Source organism: Nicotiana sylvestris, chromosome 9, assembly GCF_000393655.2.
Source record: "Nicotiana sylvestris chromosome 9, ASM39365v2, whole genome shotgun sequence".
Taxonomy (NCBI): Eukaryota; Viridiplantae; Streptophyta; class Magnoliopsida; order Solanales; family Solanaceae; genus Nicotiana; species Nicotiana sylvestris.
Window position 1 is genome coordinate 145,196,403 of NC_091065.1, and position 19,846 is coordinate 145,216,248.

Here is a 19,846-nt window from a genome sequence, read left to right on the forward strand (position 1 = left end):
TTGGCTTTCAATTTTAGCCAAATTAGACCCCAATCCCAGCCCAATTTTCTATTTTAATAACCCGAACCAGACCCCATTAACCCTTACCCAAACCCGGAACCCACCTACCCGGTTGAATCATGACCGTTGATCTCCTAAATCAACGGTCCATAAATGACTTTCCCTTTTTAATTTTAAGAGACCCCAAACCCTAAATCATTTTTTCTAAACCACCGCGCTTAAACTCTCTCATCTCCTCTCTTCTCTCTCAACCTAACCCTAGACTCTATCAATCGCCTCCTTCTCCGGTCATCTCCGGCGACCACCCTTTCAACCCAAGCCTCCAATGGGTCTCTCATCGCCTTGCTCATCATCTCTAAGGCATTCAAGGGTCCTGGGCCATGTCGATTTGGACCTAGGGTTTCTGTTTCTATTACTTATGGCTTCTCCGGTGTGATTTTGGGCAAAATCACACCTTATATGTCACGATCGGTGAAGTTTGCAACAGGTTCTTTCGATTTCCATTTGGGTTTCCTTTTGAAACCCTAACTTTCTTCTAAATCTCTCAGATCTGTGTTATTTTCATGCTTTAAGCCTATTTCCTTCTATGATTTGCCTATTTTTTGAACTTCTTTTGAAAGCTCCTCATTTTTAAACCATTTTACTTTCTTCAATAGCTAGGGTTTTCTAGGAGTTCTTTCTACACCTATTCCAACTGATTTCTTCATGATTAAACCTTTTTTCCTTGCTTATTTTGACCTATTCTATGTTCCAACTGCTTTTTAACTCGACTCTGTTAAAAGCCCTAATTTTTAAAGATTTTCTTTGCTTTGGTTATGTGTGTTAGCATGATTTTCTTTACTTTGTTTCTATGTGTTAGCATGATTTTCTTCACTTTGGTTCCGTGTGTTAGCATGATTTTCTTTGCCTTGGTTTTGTGTGTTAGCCTGTTTACCTGATCCTTGTTAATCTCTCGTGGTCACCATGCTTCGAATATGTTCTGCTGAATCTTTAGCCTATTGCCTTGGTTCTGTGTGTTAGCCTATTTACCTAATCCTTGTTAATCTCTCATGGTCACCATGCTTCAAATATGTTCTACTGAATCTTTAGCCTACTTATATAACCTCTATATGATTGTGTTTGTTGATCTCTTGTTTCTTTCTGTCTATATAGCCGACCTTGTTTGTTTGCTACTCTTGTTCATTCATCTCTATTTAAATGTTGAGAAGATAGAATCATGACTCCCCATGATTGATTCTGATTTTCCTTAATTGATGGTGATTGAAAGATCTTCTTTTAAAGCCCTAAAAGCTTTACCTCGTCTGTATAAATTAGCTGATTTCATTACCTTATCTACTATGGTACTTTGTTTTACTTAGTCTTTCCTTTATTGGGTTTTTCTGAATTTTGTCCTAATTGACTACTCTATGCCTACTGAACCTTGACTCATTCCTTATTTAATCATGCACTGATTCTTCTTCCTGTCTTATATGGTACTGAATCTTTCCGTTTGACCTTGATTACCTTAACTTAAGGAAGTACTTCCTTTATTCTCTAATTGATTGATTCTGAGTTCTTAAATTAGTATACTATTATGATTTTTACCTTAGTCCACTACCTACTCTCAATTATAAATACTCTAAGTCTTTTACAAACAAAACACAGACACTTGGTTTTTCAAAACTCCTTTGTTATTAAAAATCCTTATTCTTCCCCCTCTCTTGTGTTATTTGCTACTATTAGTCGGTTGCAAGCCAAGGCTAATCCTCTGTGTTCTTTGGTTCTTTCATTCTGCTTACTTCTATCTTCACTGATATGTCCTAGTTTAATTTAGAGCCTCAACAACAACATGTTTCTCTTCTTGTTTCGGTTTCTTTTATTTCTAGCTTGCTTTTACTTGTGGTTTTGTTGTGAAGTTTGTAGTTAGGTTATATTATCTGCATGCTAGTATGACTCCCCTCCCTTTAGATCGATGTATTCCCTTATGTGAATCAAAGCATGCCTGGACAATTGTTTTACTTACTTTGTACTTACCATTTTTGTGAATCCCAAATCCTTATCCCTCTCTATGTGTTTATGTTCCTCATGAATGGTTTGTGATTATGCCAGTGTCAACTATCTCTAACCATGTCTAAAGCAGTGCTAAGACCCCTACTGGGGTTATGTGTCTGCAGTTAAGTGTCTGAATATCCCCAAACCCTTTGACCCCTGTGTGACTACTGAATCCATTTGGATTCTATGTGTGATCCTACCCTGAAGTGCTTGATTTTGTTTACCACTCCAACCTCTTTCCAACAACCTCTATTACTTTACTGATTGCTTTCAAAACAGACTTTTAGGTCCAGTCTTTAATAAACTTCTTTCAACCTGTGTCCTGCACTTTCACTTTACTCTTAGTTAATAAGTTTTGCCCCCTCTAGTATGTGTACTGCCTTGGGATCCTCTTGAGAACCCTTTGAACTTTGGCATACTGAGGCTAGCCTTTCCACACTGCACTGGTTCAATGTTTGGTTATTAAGTCTAGGTGTAAGCATTGTCTGGGGTCCTTGAGACCCTTAGGGAACTTTGATGCACCTAGACTTTGATTTGTCTATGGAAATGAGGCTTGTAAGACCATTGGAGGCTTTGGGAAACTTGGGCCCGATTGCAGGCTCTCTATAGAATAGCTTCTTGATTTTCCATTTCACTTATGTAATTCAGTTATTGGCCTGTAATTATTTGTAAACAGATATTTGGGGTATTTAGTAAAAAGGTGGGTAGATGTGTACTTTGTGGGGTAATATGGGTACAAAATCCTGCTCTTAGGGCTTTACTTTCAAATCTGCCTGCTTTACTCAATAGAAAACATGTTCATAGGGTTTTACTCTTGTTGAATCTGATTTCGTCTGCATAATAGACATCATACCTATAGGTTTCCTCTTCCAATGTCGTTTGCATCAAGTAGAAATTATGTTCTTAAGGTTCTACATTTTCGAGATAATAGGCCCTAAAAGATAATAAAGAAGGTTAGATAAAATGTACGTTGGTGCTCGGCAAGTATGGTCGGGTGCTAGTCATGGACCTCTAGTTTGGGTCGTGACAGCTTACCTATTTGACATGCATCACAGATATGAGATCAAGAAAAATTCAGTTTGGGTAGACCAATAACTAACTCATATTTAGACAATTTTTTTATCAAATGCATGCTTGCATGGCCAAGTTTCCTATGTCATAACCATGGATAATCAGACATAGATATTAAGCAAATATGACCATCTATCTTTTCAAAACCATCGAGGATATAAACATTTCTATACCTTTTTTCTGGGAGGATTGTTTTACCTGTCTCATCTTCAATAGCACAGCCTGTTTTCTTCAAATTTACCTCATATCCTGAGTCGTATAATTGACTTATGCTTAGGAGATTGTAGTTGAGTCCATCAACGAGATAAACTTCAGTGATGTCACAGTTGTTATTAAAGGCAATTGTTCCAGTACCAATTATCTTTCCCCTTGAGTTATCCCCAAACTTAACGCTTCCTCCATCAATTTTTGTAACTTCTTTGAACTGATTTTTATCACATGTTATGTGACTGGAACACGCACTGTCTAAGTACCATTTTCCTTTGCGGCTTATTCTGTGGTGTTCCTGCAAAACATAGTGATTACTTTCTTTTAGGTACCCAAGCTTGCTTGGGTCCTGGAGGGTTAGTATTACTAGATAAGGAATTGATTTTGGTTTCCAAACCCATCCTGAAACATTTTCTTTACGAAAGCGACAAAACAAATATTTATGTCCACTTTTGTTATAGTAGTGACACGTAACTCCTGACCCACTTTTAGGTCTTTCATTAGTGTTAGTACTAGTGGGATTTGTTCTAGCTGGTCCTTTTACAGTTAACTTGTAAGTCGCCTAGTTTGACATGACAGAACTGTGACTGATGGATTTGCACATGCCATTGAGTTGCATTTGCAATTCCTCAAACTCTTCTTCAAGTACTTCTTTTTTGATTTCACATACTTCATGTTTGAGTTTCCACTCTTTAACTTCTTTATTGAGTCTCTTAAGCTCATTTATCATTTTTTGAGACTCTTACAAAGTTAAATCAAGAATATCCTGCAATTCATTGCATCTTTCACAGTTATAAGATCTTACCTCAATTGTTTCACCTCGTGTCATGAAATAGTTCTCATTATCATCATTGTATTTGTCATCTGAAGTGTCCTCATCCGTCCAGCATCCTGAAGATTTGTTCATCTCATTTTCCAGAATCGTCATGAAGCAAAGATTTGCTATCTCTTCGTGTTCTGAACTATCTTCATCGCTCCAACTTCCAAAGGATTTGTTCTTGTTAAAACCTCTAGAAATTTTTCTTATTAGATCTGGGCAGTCAGTTTGAATGTGTCCAAATCTTCCACACCCATAGCATTTTACATCATTCTTGTCTTGTTCATTGTATGGCTTGGATCACCTAGGTGGAATTCTTCCTTTCCTCGTATTCCTGAATCTTCTCATTGAGCCATCCATGTTTCTTGATAGCATAGCAATCTCTTCTTGTAGAGCTTCAGGATCATCATCAATTTCAGTTTCAGCTATTTCAGTTGAGGCCTTGAATGCGACTATTTTCCTTTTTTCTTCTTGACTAGTCTTCTTGAGATGTGTCTTTTCAAAGTCTCTGAGTTCTCCTTGTAGTTCATCATAGGATAACTTATTTAGATCCTGATATTAGGGTGTGACTACTTTGGTCTGCCAAGTGGTTGGTAGGCTTCTGAGAATTTTTCTGATTTGATCTCCACTCGTATAAAGTTTTCTAAACACTTTTAGATCGCTAATTATTTTGCGGAATCTAGCAAATATCTCTTCAATAAACTCTCCTTCTTTCATTGAAAAGAGTTCGTAATCATGAACCAACATGTTGATATGTGTTTCTTTTGCTTTGCTGGTTCCTTCGTATGTAATATCAAGCTTGTCCCACATTTCTTTGGTTGTGCCACAGCTAGAAATTTTCTCATACTCTTCACCACTTATGGCATTATAAAGAAGGTTTCTTGCTTTATTGTTAACTTGTACCACCTCCATTTGCTCTTTTGTATACAAATCTATATCTTCAGGATCAGCAAGTGGTGGAGTAGCAGCTGGCAGGGAATAGTTCCCCTTTTTGATGACTCTCCAAACTTTAACATCATATGCCTTGGCATAGATCTCCATATGCACTTTCCAGTGAGAGAAATATTGTCCATTGAAGTATGGTGGTCTAACTTGTGAAGTTCCTTCCTGGAAGAGAGCTCCTATGATAACTTGATTTACCATGATCTTTTCTCACAAACTGTTAAGCAAAAGAAAAATGTGAGCCTTGCTCTGATACCAATTAAAAGTACAAGAGGGGAGAGGGTGAATTGTATATTTTTAAACTTAATCTCTGTTAGTTGACTGATTTTTCAATTAGTCGACTAGATGCAATAAACTAATAGTTGTAATAGCAGAATATAAGATGCTGAAAGTAAATGCAGGAATTTAAGACACCGGAATTTTTATACTGGTTCGGATTTAATGTGAATCCTAGTCTAGTCCCCTTAGGTTGCAAGGGAGTTCTCTTTAGTGAATGCAATTCTTCGAGTACAAAGGAAATGATGTGATAGCTTAGTTCCTATATCACTCGTCTTTTTTGATACAATGTCTCACCAGTGTTGTTCTCTCTTTCTTCTCTAACTTGTTACACAACAGATCTTAGAGAGCTACAATGTTTGTTTGCAGTAGAACAAAGAGAGGGTATTTGGTTCGATAAAAGTATGTCTAGCTGAGGTGTGATTACGGGTTTAAATACTTTGAGAGAGAGGCTTGAATTTTGGAGAGATTTTCCAACCCAAGCTTTCAAGAATAAAGTTGTTCTTCAACAGCTCTATTGAACTCGGAATCTTGATCTTCTATATTTAGACACTTGATGAATATTCAGTAAGATCTTGATTTATCTGATTCCTTGAGTTTAGCTATGATTGAATCCATCTGTATCTTGTGTGATTTCGTCTTTCTTTAATCGTGTCCATTGATTCCATCAGTATCTTTAGGATTGATTGCTTCTTCCTTTAATCGCGCCTATATTCCATCAATCTTGTAAATCGATCCATACGTTTCCATACGTTCCTTTATCAATGATTTCGCCAATCCAAGAGTTCCTACACAAGAAGCAAATATATTATTTTCATCATTAAAATTAGATCTAATAATACTTGTACTTAAAAACTCCTGTTTAGCTTAGGAAAATCATGTTTATGTGATTTAATTGTCTTACCTGCTTTAACTGCTTACTTGTATTCTGTGCAGGATGTTTAGAGTAGAATTTCTATTTATTCTCGAATAGAATTGTAGATTCTTTTCTTGAGACTATTGTGTGTTTACTTTGGGACTACGGGATGGTTTTCCTGGGAGATCCCCCTGCATGTTTAATTTGGGACTACGGATCAGTATTCCAGGAGATCCCCCTACACTTTTACGTTTGGGACTACGGGACGACACCCGGGAGATTCTATTGTAATGGATATTTACTTTGGGACTACGGATTGGTATTTTGGGAGTTTCCCCTGCATATTTATGATTTGGACTATGGGACGATATCCCGAGAGATCCTCTGTACATTTACGTTTAGGACTACAGAACGATATCCTGGGAGACCCTCTGTTGCTATCTCTGTGTACTGAGTATATTCTGTCTCTGATTTTACTCTTTATTGACTGTTAATATTTTAAATTATACTGTCGTAATTCATACTATTTTACCTTGTTTTATGTATATAACCAGTAGGGCCCTGACCTTCTTTATCACTACCCGATCGAGGTTAGGCTTGGCACTTACTAGGTACCGTTGTGGTGTGCTCAGGTCCTTTCCTGCACATATTTTTCGTGTGAAGATCCAGGTTCTTCAGCTCAACCATACTATCATTGAGGCGGGGCGACTTTCAGAGACTTCGAGGTATATTTGTCGCGTCCGCAGACCGTGGAATCCCTCTCTATTCTCTCTTTTAGCTATAGATCTTCTGTAATTACTTTGTTTAGACACTCTGGAGTTAGAACGTTTTGTATTTCCTCTAGTTTGTGATTCATGAGATTTCGGGTTTTGGGAGTGTTAATATTGGTCCGGAGTGCTGTTATTATATATGTCGAGCGGCATTTTAAACTGTTCTATTATATTACCCGTAAATTGTTAGTTTCACATCTTTATTTCCTTTTTTCGCGAATGGTTAGGCTTACCTAGTCGTAAAGACTAGGTGACATTACGATAGTTCACGGAGGAAGAACTTGGGTCGTGACAGAATTGAAGGAGAAGTTGCAAGATTTGCTTGATAAGGGCTTTATTAGACCTAGTGTCTCACCTAGGGATGTGCTCGGGTTGTTCGTGAAGAAGAAGGATAGATCGATGAGGATGTCCATAGATTATCGGTAGTTGAACAAAGTTACCATCAGTTGAGGATTAGGGCATTCGATGTCCCTAAGACATGTTTTCGGACTCGGTATGGGTATTACGAGTTTCTACTGATGTCATTTGGGCTGACAAATGCCCCAACAAAATATTCATGGATTTGATGAATCGGGTGTTCAAGCTATGTTTGGATTCCTTTGTGATTATGTTTATTGATGATATTTTGATTTACTCCCGCAGCCGAGAGCAGCATGAGCAACACCTTCGGATCGTTCTTCAGACTCCGAGAGATAGTCAGTTATATGCTAAGTTTTCAAAATGCGAGTGTTAGTTGAGCTCAGTCGCCTTCTTGGGACACGTTGTATCAACAGTATAACATCTCATACTTTAATATTAGGGTAAGTCGTAGTAATCCATATGATCTTGAAGGGATTAAGACCCTGTAAGTTTAACAACCTTGATACCATTAGATATTACTAGTTTCTGAACACGCACGTTACGCAAACGTGCATGAATTCTACCTTACGGTGGGTGCTAAGTGGATTGAACACATAAATTATTGAAAAAGAAAAATATACTTGACTAACATAAAAATGAATATTCTTATATTAGAAAGGAAACAATACCTATGACTGACAATGGGTGCCAGGAGACACCACATTGTTAATCAAGCTTTTGCACAATTCAGTGATATCAATATAGTGAGTCTGCTTCAAATAGAAAGATCTTTTATCATTACAAAAATATTCTATCTGCATGGATGACACAAGTAAATGGAGTTAAATTACCAATCCTTAATGTAAGATTTTTAAATAGCAACAATCATCAAAGATAACGTCACTTAAAGTTAGACTGGTCAATATGGATTATTTGAGATTCTGCAAAGCACATGTGATGCCGATATGATGGCTGACTGGCTGTATATAATTAGTAACTTAACCGAGGGGATAAAAATGAAGATATAATGAAGATACAAAATTGAAGGAAAAGAAAGAGATACAATATAGAGAAATGAAAGTGCAATGTCCTTGGTAGGACTTTTCGTTTTCCACATTTACTACGACTCTTCATTACACTAATCTATGATATTTATTTGGCTAATCAATTATTGAAATGAAAATAAGGGGTTAAATGGTATATATTTCAAGACGAATTTTAATAAATTTATGGCTTCATACATTTATGATAGAAGCAGTAATTTTGAAGGTAATTTTACTATTTGATTCAAGAAAATTGTTGGAGTAGTACTCTTTAAGTGAAGGGCAAAATAGTCATTTAATTTTTAATGGCTATTTTCGTATTTTAACTTTAGACTTAGAGCTTCCCACTTATAATATAGTATAATGTTAGTGTGGTATTTTCTTTTAAGTGAAGTATTTTAGTAAAAGTTTTATAAGTATAATTATCGATAGTTACCATTATTACTATTTTCGGATATGGTAAATTATACTCTTAATATGAGAAAGTTTATGAGATTTTCTTTATTGTAAGATAGAAACTATTTTCGCACAAAAAAGGAAGGTTATCTTTTTATCGTTGTAAGAATTAAGTGTACGTAAAATTATACTCCTTATATGAGATTAGAAATATTAGAAGTTGAGAAAATATATGTAGTTTTACATGGATATTTTAATGAAATAATAGTGTATGTATTAATTTTATATGGTACCACATAATCATAATAGTAAAATATATTATAGTATGATATATAAAATTTATTAAAAATGAGTAGTATTTTAAGTAAGTCAAGATAATTCTTAATTATGCGGGTAAGTTAATTATCGGGTATTAGGACATTACCTAACTACCTAATAAGTGGATAAATATTAAAATGTCCCACCCTACCCCACGTGGCAGCAAGCCACTTCTTGGAAAAGTGACTCTTAGTTAATTTCCTTAGGTGGCAACTAACGTGTTAATTACAGTGTCTAATCTTATACATATCCTACTTGTTTATCGTTTTTTTTTATTACTTGATTACCACCAGAGAACAAAATTGTTGTAATGGTGCCATTATCGAATAGGAAATCTATTGCAATCTTCTGATTTATTCCACCTGGAAGCGTGGTTGAAGAAAGACTCTTTGTCTTCCTAGTTACAAAAAAAATTATTTGATTAGCTAGAACAAAAATACATGGACACCAGCCTATTATTGTCCTGGTTTACACTTGTACATTGTAAGATATGCGATTTTCTACCTTTCCACAGCATGTGGATATTAGCATTCAGTTTTTGATGATTCCTAAAGTTTCATCATGGCCACATCTGTGAGGAAAGAACAAATAATCATGCCCTCTCTTATGGACGTTTTCTGCATATCATGTTCAGATGAAGCAGGAATTCTGCTACTGTTCTCTGACTAGGATATCAGAGAACTAATTGCGCACGTATCTTCTAGAAGTTTTCTTCATGCCTCGTGTAGTCGTGCCTCAAATGTCCTTCTCTTTGTATGAATATAATGATTTTTTGTGAATAATCGGCTCAGGTATGTTAAGGTTATTCTTCCTTCTATTTTGGCATGATCCAAATGGAACACGAGTAAATATACAACTTCTATGAATGATTCTATTCGTAGAAATGCTAGAGATACTTGATTCTTGATTTCTCATAAGTCTTATTATTCTATCGTCTGTTCATGGGTCTCAAAAAATACGTAAGTTGATAAAGTTTACTTCATGATATTACTCGAAGTCATAATACTCTTATGACATTCCAAGAGATTTATTGACGTACTTCTCATGCATTGCATTCATGTACATTGACCCATGACCAGATGGCATTATATACGCGTATATATGTATATATATTGGGATATGGAAAAAGGTTACGGCGTTATATACGCACCACCACCTGATCAACTGGTATACGTTGATGATTTTCCCACAGTGGCCGAGATGATATGATGGGACGCCCTCAGAGGCGTGATGATATTATGGCGTTATATACGCGTATATATAAGTATATATATGTATATGGGATATGGGAAATGTTATGGCGTTATATACACACCACCACCTGATCAGCTGATATACAATGATAATTTTGCCCACAGTGGCTGAGATGATATGATGGGATGCCCTCAGAGGCTTGATGATGTTATGAACACATGTACCTATGCACAACATGACATTCATACGCATATGCATTACACTATAAGTATTTCATAATTTACAAAGCTATCCAGACTTACAGGTTGAGTCATTTACTCCATGTTTATTCCATGCTCTTTATAGATTTAGTTACATGTCTTACATACTCAGTAAATTATTCGTACTGACGTCCTTTTGTTGGGGACGCTGCATTCATACCTGCAGGTATAGACAATCATTTTGGCGAGCCTTCGTAGTATAAGATGTTAGCATTCAGTGAAGGATCGGTAAGACTTCACCTCATTCGGAGTGCAGCCGAGTCTATAAGTCATCGTGTCAGAGTTTTGCTACAGACATATTGGTAGGTCGGTACCCTATCCTATTTTATGTCAAATAATCTTAGAGGCTTTGTAGACAGAGATTCATTTTGTATAGTATGTCAGAGGCCTTGATGGCCCATATGTGTTTATGTTTTATGAATGATGGTTCATTGATATAATATTTGCCCACTTATAATTGTACATTAAGAGTTGTGACCATGTTAGCCCATGATAGTTACAAAAGGAACGAATGAGTTACGGAGTGGTTTGCTCGGGCCACTATGGCACCGGGTGCCAGCCACGCCTCTCTAGGTTTGGGGCGTGACAAGCAAAGTGTATTCAGATGGATCCTAAGAAGATTGAGGCAGTCAAGAACTGGCCTAGACCCACATCAGCAACAGAGATCTGGAGTTTCTTGGGATTGGCAGGTTATTACCATCGGTTTATGGAGGCGTTCTCATCTATAGCAGTACCATTGACCAGGTTGACTCAGAAGGATGCCCCGTTCAGATATTCAGACGAGTGTAAGGCAAGCTTTCAAAAGCTCAAGACTGCTTTGACTACGGCGCTGATGTTGGTGTTGCCCGTAGGTTCAGGTCCTTATACAGTATATTGTGATGTATCTCGTATTGGACTTGGTGTGGTGTTGAGGCAGGGTGGCAAGGTAATTGCATATGATTCACGGAAACTAAAGGTTCACGAGAAGAATTATAATGTCCATGACTTAGAGATGGCATCCATTGTTCACGCGCTAAAGATTTGGAGGCACTATCTTTATGGCGTGTTGTGTGAGGTGTTCACAGATCATCGGAGTTTGTAGTATTTGTTCAAGCAAAAGGAGCTCAATTTGAGGCAGAGAATGTGGTTAGAGCTATTGAAAGACTACGATATCACCATCTTGTATCATCCCGGGAAGGCCAATGTGGTGGTCGATGCTTTGAGTAGGAAGTCGGTGAGTATGGGCAGCCTTGTGTACACTCTAGCCGGTTAGAGACTGTTTGCATTGGATGTTCAGCCTTAGCCAATCAATTCGTGAGATTGGATGTTTCTGAGCCCAGTCATGTTTTAGCTTGTAAAGTTACTCGGTCTTCTTTGTTTGAGTGCATCAGGGAGTGACAGTTGACAGTATGATGACCCTCATTTGCTTGTCCTTAAGGATACAGTGTGGCACGGTGATGCCAAGCAGATTACGGTTGGAGACGATGGAGTTTTGAGGATACAGGGTCGTGTTTGTATGCCTAATATGGATGGACTTCGTGAGTTTATTCTAGAGGAGGCCCACAGTTCTAGGTACTCTATTCATTCGGGCATCGCCAAGATGTATCAGGACCTGCGGCAGCCTTATTGGTGGAGGAGAATGAAGAAAGATATAGTGGCATATGTGGCTCGATGTCTAAATCATCAGCAAGTAAAGTACGAGCATCAGAGTCCTGGTGGTTTGCTTCAAAAGAGAGAGATTCATGAGTGGAAGTGGAAGCGTATCACTATGGATTTTGTTGTTGGACTCCCACAGACCCAAAGGATGTTCGATGCAGTTTGGGTTATTATGGATAAACTGACCAAGTCAGCACATTTTATTCCTGTGGCAATTACTTATTCTTCAGAGCAGTTGGCAGAGATTTATATCCGCAAGATCATTTTTTTCACAGTGTGCCCATGTCTATCATTTCTGATCGAGGTACGTAGTTTACCTCGCATTTTTGGAGGGCAGTGCAGCGTTAGTTAGGCATGCAGGTTGAGTTGAGCACAGCATTTCATCCTCAGATGGATAGACACTCCGAGCGCACTATTCAGATATTAGAGGATATGTTTCGCGCCTGTGTTATTGACTTCAGAGGCTCATGGGATTAGTTCTTGCCACTTGCGGAGTTCGCCTACAACAACAGCTATCAGTCGAGCATCCAGATAGCTCCCTATAAGATGGTGTTGATCACCGGTTGGATGGTTCGAGCTGGGGGAGGCTCGATTATTGGGTACAGATTTGGTACATGATTCCTTGGATAAGGTTAAGATCATTCATGATAGTCTTCGCACAGCTCAGTCCAGGCAGAAGAGTTATACCGACCGTAAGGTTTGTGATGTTGCATTCATGGTCGGGGAGAGAGTGTTGCTCTGTTTGTCACCCATGAAGGTTGTAATGTGGTTTGGATAGAAGGGAAAGATGAGCCCTAGGTACATCAGGCCTTTTGAGATTCTTGAGAGAATGTGAGAGGTTGCTTACAGACTTGTGTTGCCACCTGGTTTATCAGCGGTCCATCCAGTGTTCCATGTGTCCATGCTTCGGAAGTCTCACGGCGATCCACCTTATGTGTTAGACTTCAGCACTGTCCACCTAGACAAGGATTTGACCTATTAGGAGGAGCCGATAGATATTCTAGGTCGGCAGGTTCGCCAGTTGAGATCGAAGAGTTATCCTTCAGTTCATGTGCAGTGGAGAGGTCAGCCCGTTGAGGCAACTACCTAGGAGTGCGAGTCCGATATGCAGAGTAGATATCCCCACCTTTTCACCAGCTCAGGTACTTTTCTATGTCCGTTCGAGGACGAACTGTTATTTTAGAGGTGGAGAATGTGATGACCCGAAAGGTCATCTTATGTTTTAGAACTCATTTCTATACTTTTAAGCCTCAAAAATCTTATTTTTACCCTCCTCGATTTGTGTGTGCAGTCCGGGCGTATTTCCGGAAAGCTTTTATGTTAAAAGTTGATGAAAAAAAGAAATTTTGCCTAAAAACTTTATTTGAGTTGACTTCAATCAATATTTTTGGTAAACGGACCCGGATTCATGATTTGACGGTCCTAGTGGTTCTGTATCGTGATTTGAAACTTGGGTGTATACCCGGAATCGAAATCGGAAGTCCCTAGCCCGTGATATCGGGTTTTGTTGAAATTGGAAAGTTAAAGGCTTAATGAAATGAAAGTGTTTGACAAAGGTTTGACTTTTTGGATATCAGGTCCGTATTTTGGTTCCAGAATCCGGTATAGATCCAATACCACATTTATGTCTTGTCTGTAAAATTTGGTGAGAAACATAGTTGGTTTGACGTGATTCAGACGACCCGTTGAGAAAATAAAAATTTTAAAGTGTTCTTGAGAATATCATTTGATTTGGTGCTAAATTCGTAGTTATAGGAGTTATTTTGGCGATTGGATCGCACGAGCAAGTTTGTATGATGTTTTTAGACTTGTGTGCATGTTTGGTATGGAGCCCTGAGGGATCGGATGAGTTTCGGATAGGCTACGCAGTGATTTGAACTTGGAAAAAATTTGCTGGTGTAACTGATCTTGTTGCAGGCCTTTGATCTCGCATTTGCGAGATCGGGCATCGCAATTGCGATCTCTGAGAGATTCACATTTGCGAGCTTCTCATCGCAAATGCGAAGAGGAGCTGGGCCACACAGGTTTCACAATTGCGAAACAAACTTCGCATTTGCAATGTTAGTCTGGGGAGGATAGCCTTCGCATTTGCGACGATTATGTCGCATTTGCGGTCATCCAGTGTTCGCATTTGCGAATATTTCCTCGCATTTGTGAACTATGCATAAATGAGAAGGGTTTCGCATTTACGATGCTTCTATCGCATTTGCACGCTTCGCATTTGCGAAGCCCAGGTTGCAAATGTGACATCTATAGCTGATGAAAAGAGACTTAGATGAGATTTTTCTCCCATTCTTCAAATTTTCAAAACCTAAAACACAAGAGGCGATTTTCCAAAGACCATTTCTTCCCCCAAAATATTGGTAAGTGATTCTAAACTAGTTTCTTTCAATCTTTCACTTTATTTCAACTTAAAATCTAAGGTTTTCATGGTGGAGTTGGAGATTTTTGGGTAGAAACTAGCGATTTCGAAATTTGGGAATTTAGACCTCAAATTGAGGTCGGATTCCAAAACCAATTATATATCCGGGCTCGGGGGTGAATGGGTAATCAGGTTTTGGTCTGAATTTTGGGTTTGGACCAAGCGAGCCCGGATGTTGACTTTTATTGACTTTTTCAGTAATGACCTAAATCGAATTTTTGTTATCGTGGGTGATTCCTAAGGCTTATTTTGAATCGTTTGGTTGGTAATTAACTAGATATTGTTGGTTAGGAGGCTAATTTGAAAGGCAAAGCCGTGGTTGAGCTTTTAGTAGTCCTTAGAGCATGGTAAGTGTTGTGTCTAACCTTGACTTGAGGAAATTAGGAACCCTCAGACTATTTGCTATGTGATTCACATGACAGCGGCGTATATGGAAGGTGACGAGTGCTTATACGCCGCCAAATTATATGTTTTCCCTGATTTACCGCCTTTCCTTAATTGTTTCCCTTCCTGTCTTAACTTTTATATGCTATACATGTTTTCCATGCTTAACTGTTACCTGTTACTCAATATCTTCTCCTATTAATGATGTTAGCTGTTTTCATAATTTCACAAATCCCTACTATTTGCTTAACTTGACTTGTTTTCACCTTAAAATTGTAAATTGCTGGATTGGTCTCGATGTGTAGTACTATTTGTGTAGATCCTATGTTGAACAAGGCTTCCTTTTTTGTTCAGTTTGGTATTTATTGATCATAAAGGCTTTATAATTTCCGTTGTTGATTTGACTATATATATAAAGTGTTTGGTACTGATATGGTAGGATCGAATTGCGTGCCGCGACAAGTGTAATAAGGGTGGATTAATATAGTGGAATAAGGGTGAATATGTTTATATGGTGGGATCGAGTTGCATGCTGCAACAAGTGAAATAAGGGTGGATTGATATGGTGAAATAAGGGTGAATTATGATATTGATACTGATATATGGTGGGATCGATTGCACGCCAAAACAAATCTATATTAATTACTATTATTGATATTGTTATAGTGGAATAAGAGAGGATTATGTGTTGTCTGGTGGGATCGGGTTGCCCGCCGCAACAACCTATATGTTTCCATTTCCTGAGCTGCATTGTTTCTTAGTATTATTATTTGAACTGGTAAAAATTGGTAATTTTGGACGACACTGGTGTATTTTCGAGGCTGTGGTTATCAATTTCTGGTGGCTATTTAAATTATGTTCAGTATTTCCATTATTTTGTCACTATTATATACTACGTACAGGTTATAGTGTAGGTGACCCGCCTTAGCATCGTCACTACTTCGCCGAGGTTAGGATCGTCACTTACCAGTACATGGGATCGATTGTATTGATATTGTACTCTTCTTATTGTGCATATTTTGGAGTCTGTCTCGGCGGCGTGTGATGACCCAAAAGGTCATCACTTGTTTTAAAAATAAATTCTGTGTTTCGAGTCCTTAAAAACCTCTTTCTGCATCACCTCAATTTGCGTGCGCAGTCCGGGCGCGTAGCCGGAAAGCCATTATGTGAAAAATCTGTGAAAATGATGAATTTTGCCTTTAAAATGAATTTAAATTGACTTCGGTCAATATTTTGAAAAAAAACCTGGACCCATGATTTGATGGTCCCGGAGGATCCGTGGAAAAATATGGGACTTGGGCGTATGCCCGGAATCGAATTCCGAGGTCCCAAGCCCGAGAAATGATTTTTGAAAGAAATTGTTTTGCTGAATTAATTATCAAGTAAAGAATAGAATTTAAGTTTGAAACCATTGGTATCGGGCCCGTATTTTGGTTTCGGAGCCTGGTACAGGTCTTATATATGATTTGAGTCAAGCCTGTGAAATTTGGTAAGAAACGGACTTGAAATGACGTGAATCGGACCTTATTTGAGAAAAGTTGGAAAATTTGATGTTCTTAAGAATTTCATGATTTTGATGCTAAATTCATAGTTGTTGATGTTATTTTGGTGATTTAAATGCACGAGCAAGTCTGTATGATGTTTTTAGGTTGGTGTGCATGTTTGGTTTGGAGCCCCGAGGGCTCGGGTGAGTTTTGGATAGGCCACAGAGTGGAATTTGGACTTGGGAAAATTACAGGTTTTCAGCTGGTATGATCAGCTGGCTCGCAAATGTGAGCTCGCAAATGCGACAAATCCTCGCAAATGCGAAGAATGGACCTGGGCAGCCTTAGTCGCAAATGTGATTGTTTTCTCGCAAATGCGATTTCGCATTTGCGAATGGTCTCTCGCAAATGCGAAGATGACCGGAAAACTGATTGGGTCGCAAATGCGATAGTCCCAGTTTTCTCAGGGGGTTCGCAATTGCGAACCTTGGTCTCAATTGCAACATCAGAGACCTGTAAATTCATAACTTAGACGCATTTCAACCATTTTCCACACTCTTTCAAAACCAAAACACTCTAGGGCGATTTTTCAAAGGCAATTTCTTCTCCAAATTGATTGTAAGTGATTTCTAACTAGTTTTCTTCAATCCTTAACATCTTTTCATGTGATTTCAACTCAAAATCAATGGTTTCATGGGGGAAATTGGGTGTTTTGGGTAGAACCTAGGTTTTTAAAATTTTGGGGATTTGGACCTCAATTTGAGGTTTGATTTCAATACAAATTATATATTTGGGTTTGTGGGGGAATGGGTAATCGGGTTTTGGATCGAATTTTGGGTTTTGACCACGTGGGCCCGGGGCCAATTTTTGACTTTTTGGGAAAAACTTTAGAAAACTTATTTTCATACATTAGAATTGATTTAATTAGCATTTATTGATGTAATTAAGTAACTTGTGGCTAGATACGAGTGAATTGGTGATAGAATCAAGAGGTAAAGTGATAGTTGAGACTTGAATTGTGTTCGTGGCATCGAGGTAAGTGTTTGGTCTAACCTTAGCTTGAGGGATTAGGAGTCGAGTCTTATTTGCTATGTGATATTTGTTGAGTACGACATATTGGCATGGTGACGAGTATCCGTGAGTCTTATATTATGATTATTATGACTTCGTTGTATTGTTCATGCCTTTGGTGATGATTTCTATTGTTGGGCAAAGTTTGTGGAAGTAATGGTGATATTTGAACATTGATGAGCGTTGGCTCAAGTGTATAATGAAAGGTAAAAGTATAAGTGGTAATTGAACCCTTTTAAAGCATTGGTTCAAGTTGTGAAGTAAAAGTGAAAAAAAAAGAGAAGAGAATCATTATAATGTCTTCCTTGCCGGGATATTATTGCTTTTAATGCTATCTCCCTTGCCGGGATGTTGATGTTTTGATGTTGTTCCCTTACCGGGACTTGATTGTTGAACTATTGTTCTCTTACCGGGATTTTTATTGTAATTTTAATTATTTCCTTACCTATTGCTTGTGATTGTTGTTTGGGTGAGGAAGAGCGTTAAAGCATGAAGGGTGATGCTGTGTATTATTTTAGTGAGAGAGTGTTAAAGCACGAAGGGTGATGCCGTGTATGATTTGTGAGGAAGAGTGTAAAGCACGAAGGGTGATGCCGTGTCGCGCGATGTACAATTCCGTGCCGATTATCTTGATTATATAGTGAGGACGAGAGTAAAAACACGAAGGGTGATGTCGTGCAATTTATATTGATTCTTTGGTGAGGACAAGAGTAAAAACACGAAGGGTGATGCCGTGCAATTTATATTGATTCTTTGGTGAGGACGATAGTAAAAGCACGAAGGGTGCTGTCGTGCACTTATTGATTCCTAATTCTTGTTGATGACTAAGATATGGTGTACCTCTTATCTTTCTATTCTTAATTGATGTTCCCCCACAGCATGTTTCCCCTTCCCATACTTGATTGTACATTACTGTTCTTCTTTTCCGTTGTATATGGTTTAACTGCTCAGGTTTATTTGGTAGTCTGGTCCTAGCCTCGTCACTACTTTGCCAAGGTTAGGCTAGGCACTTACCAGCACATGGGGTCTGTTGTGCTGATACTACACTCTGCACTGTGTGCAGATCTCGGAGCAACAGCTTTTGGACCTTAGCTTGGGTGGCTGTCTTCAGTCCATATGGAGATCCAAGGTAGTCCTGCAGGCGTCTGCAGGCCCTGGCGTCTCCCTCTATCCCTTCATCCTGTTTTATTTACGTATTTCCAAAATAGTGTATTATTTATCTTTTAGACTTTGTTTGTAGTACTATTAGACTGTCTATGAAGTTGTGCCTCCAGTTCTAGGTAGTCTTGTTTAAATAGTTGTATTGGTTATACTCAGTAGTTTTATTGTTTTTCTTCCGCTTGATATAAATTCCGATGTCTTTCAATTATTGCTCATAATTGTTAAAGGATTAAAATGGGGAAAAAGTAAATTGTTCAAACAGTCGGCTTGCCTAGCTCACATTAGTAGGCGCCATCACGACTCTCGAGGGCGGAAAATCCGGGTTGTGACAAGGCGGCTACTAGAGGCTCGGATCGGACAACTTACAGAGACTTGACGTACAGCTGCTCAGCGCTCGCAGCTCCTAAAGTCCCTTTCTTGTTCTTATTTAGTTGTGTATCTTCTTTTCGGACAACTTTATGTTATTTCAGACCTTTATATATAGTATTTTAGCAGCTCGTGCACTTGTGACACCAGATTCAGGGAATATAATAGATGTTTCACAGTTTTATCTTCCGCATTAATATTTCAGTTATTCTAGTTATCTCACGTTATTTAATTCAACTGTTAAAAATGGATAATATGTTCTAACGTCGGCTTGCCTAGCAAGTAAAATGTTAGGTGCCATCACGGTCCCGATGGTGAGAATTCTAGATGTAATTTGCTTTATATATATATATATATATATATATATATATATATATATATATATATATATATATATATAATTTTTACCTATCGAAATAGTACTCTCTCCATTCCAGTTTATGTGAACCTATATCCTTTTTTGTCCGTTCAAAAAAGTAATGACCCTTTCTAATTTGAAAACGATTTAGCTTAAACTTCCAATTCTACCCTTAATGAGAAACTTTATAGTCACACAAATACTGTGGCATGTTACTATCACAAATATTCTCATTTGTTTAGGAACACAAAATCCAAAAATCTTTATTTTTCTTAAATTATGAGCTCAATCAAAAAGGTTCATATAAATATAAATTACAACGGAGAGAGTATTTTTATTTTGGCGAAGGTGTATCATTTGACTCAAAATTTCAGCACGATTTGTACGTAGTGATTGCAACAAAGTTAAAACAGACGGAGACTTGGCCTAGTTTTGTCATCTAATT

General features: G+C 38.0%; 1 protein-coding gene across 1 annotated transcript; it reads right to left on the minus strand.

The window, feature by feature from the left end:
• Positions 1-3,187: 3,187 nt before the first annotated feature.
• On the minus strand, positions 3,188-5,269 carry LOC138878370 (uncharacterized). Its single transcript, XM_070158039.1, has 4 exons — positions 4,778-5,269; positions 4,431-4,678; positions 4,115-4,319; positions 3,188-3,607 (listed from the first exon to the last, which is right to left on the minus strand). The coding sequence occupies exons 1-4, from the start codon at positions 5,267-5,269 to the stop codon at positions 3,188-3,190; spliced, it is 1,365 nt and encodes a 454-aa protein (XP_070014140.1).
• Between the last annotated feature and the right edge of the window lie 14,577 nt (positions 5,270-19,846).

Bases quoted from the DNA above. Each gene is read 5' to 3' on its own strand.
- LOC138878370 (XM_070158039.1), bottom strand. From the start codon at position 5,269: ATGGTAAATCAAGTTATCATAGGAGCTCTCTTCCAGGAAGGAACTTCA. The intron at 4,679-4,777 runs GTGTTTAGAAAA...CCCTAATATCAG, and splicing joins AAATAATTAGCGATCTAAAA to GATCTAAATAAGTTATCCTA. The intron at 4,320-4,430 runs GTGATCCAAGCC...AAAAATTTCTAG, and splicing joins AAAGGAAGAATTCCACCTAG to AGGTTTTAACAAGAACAAAT.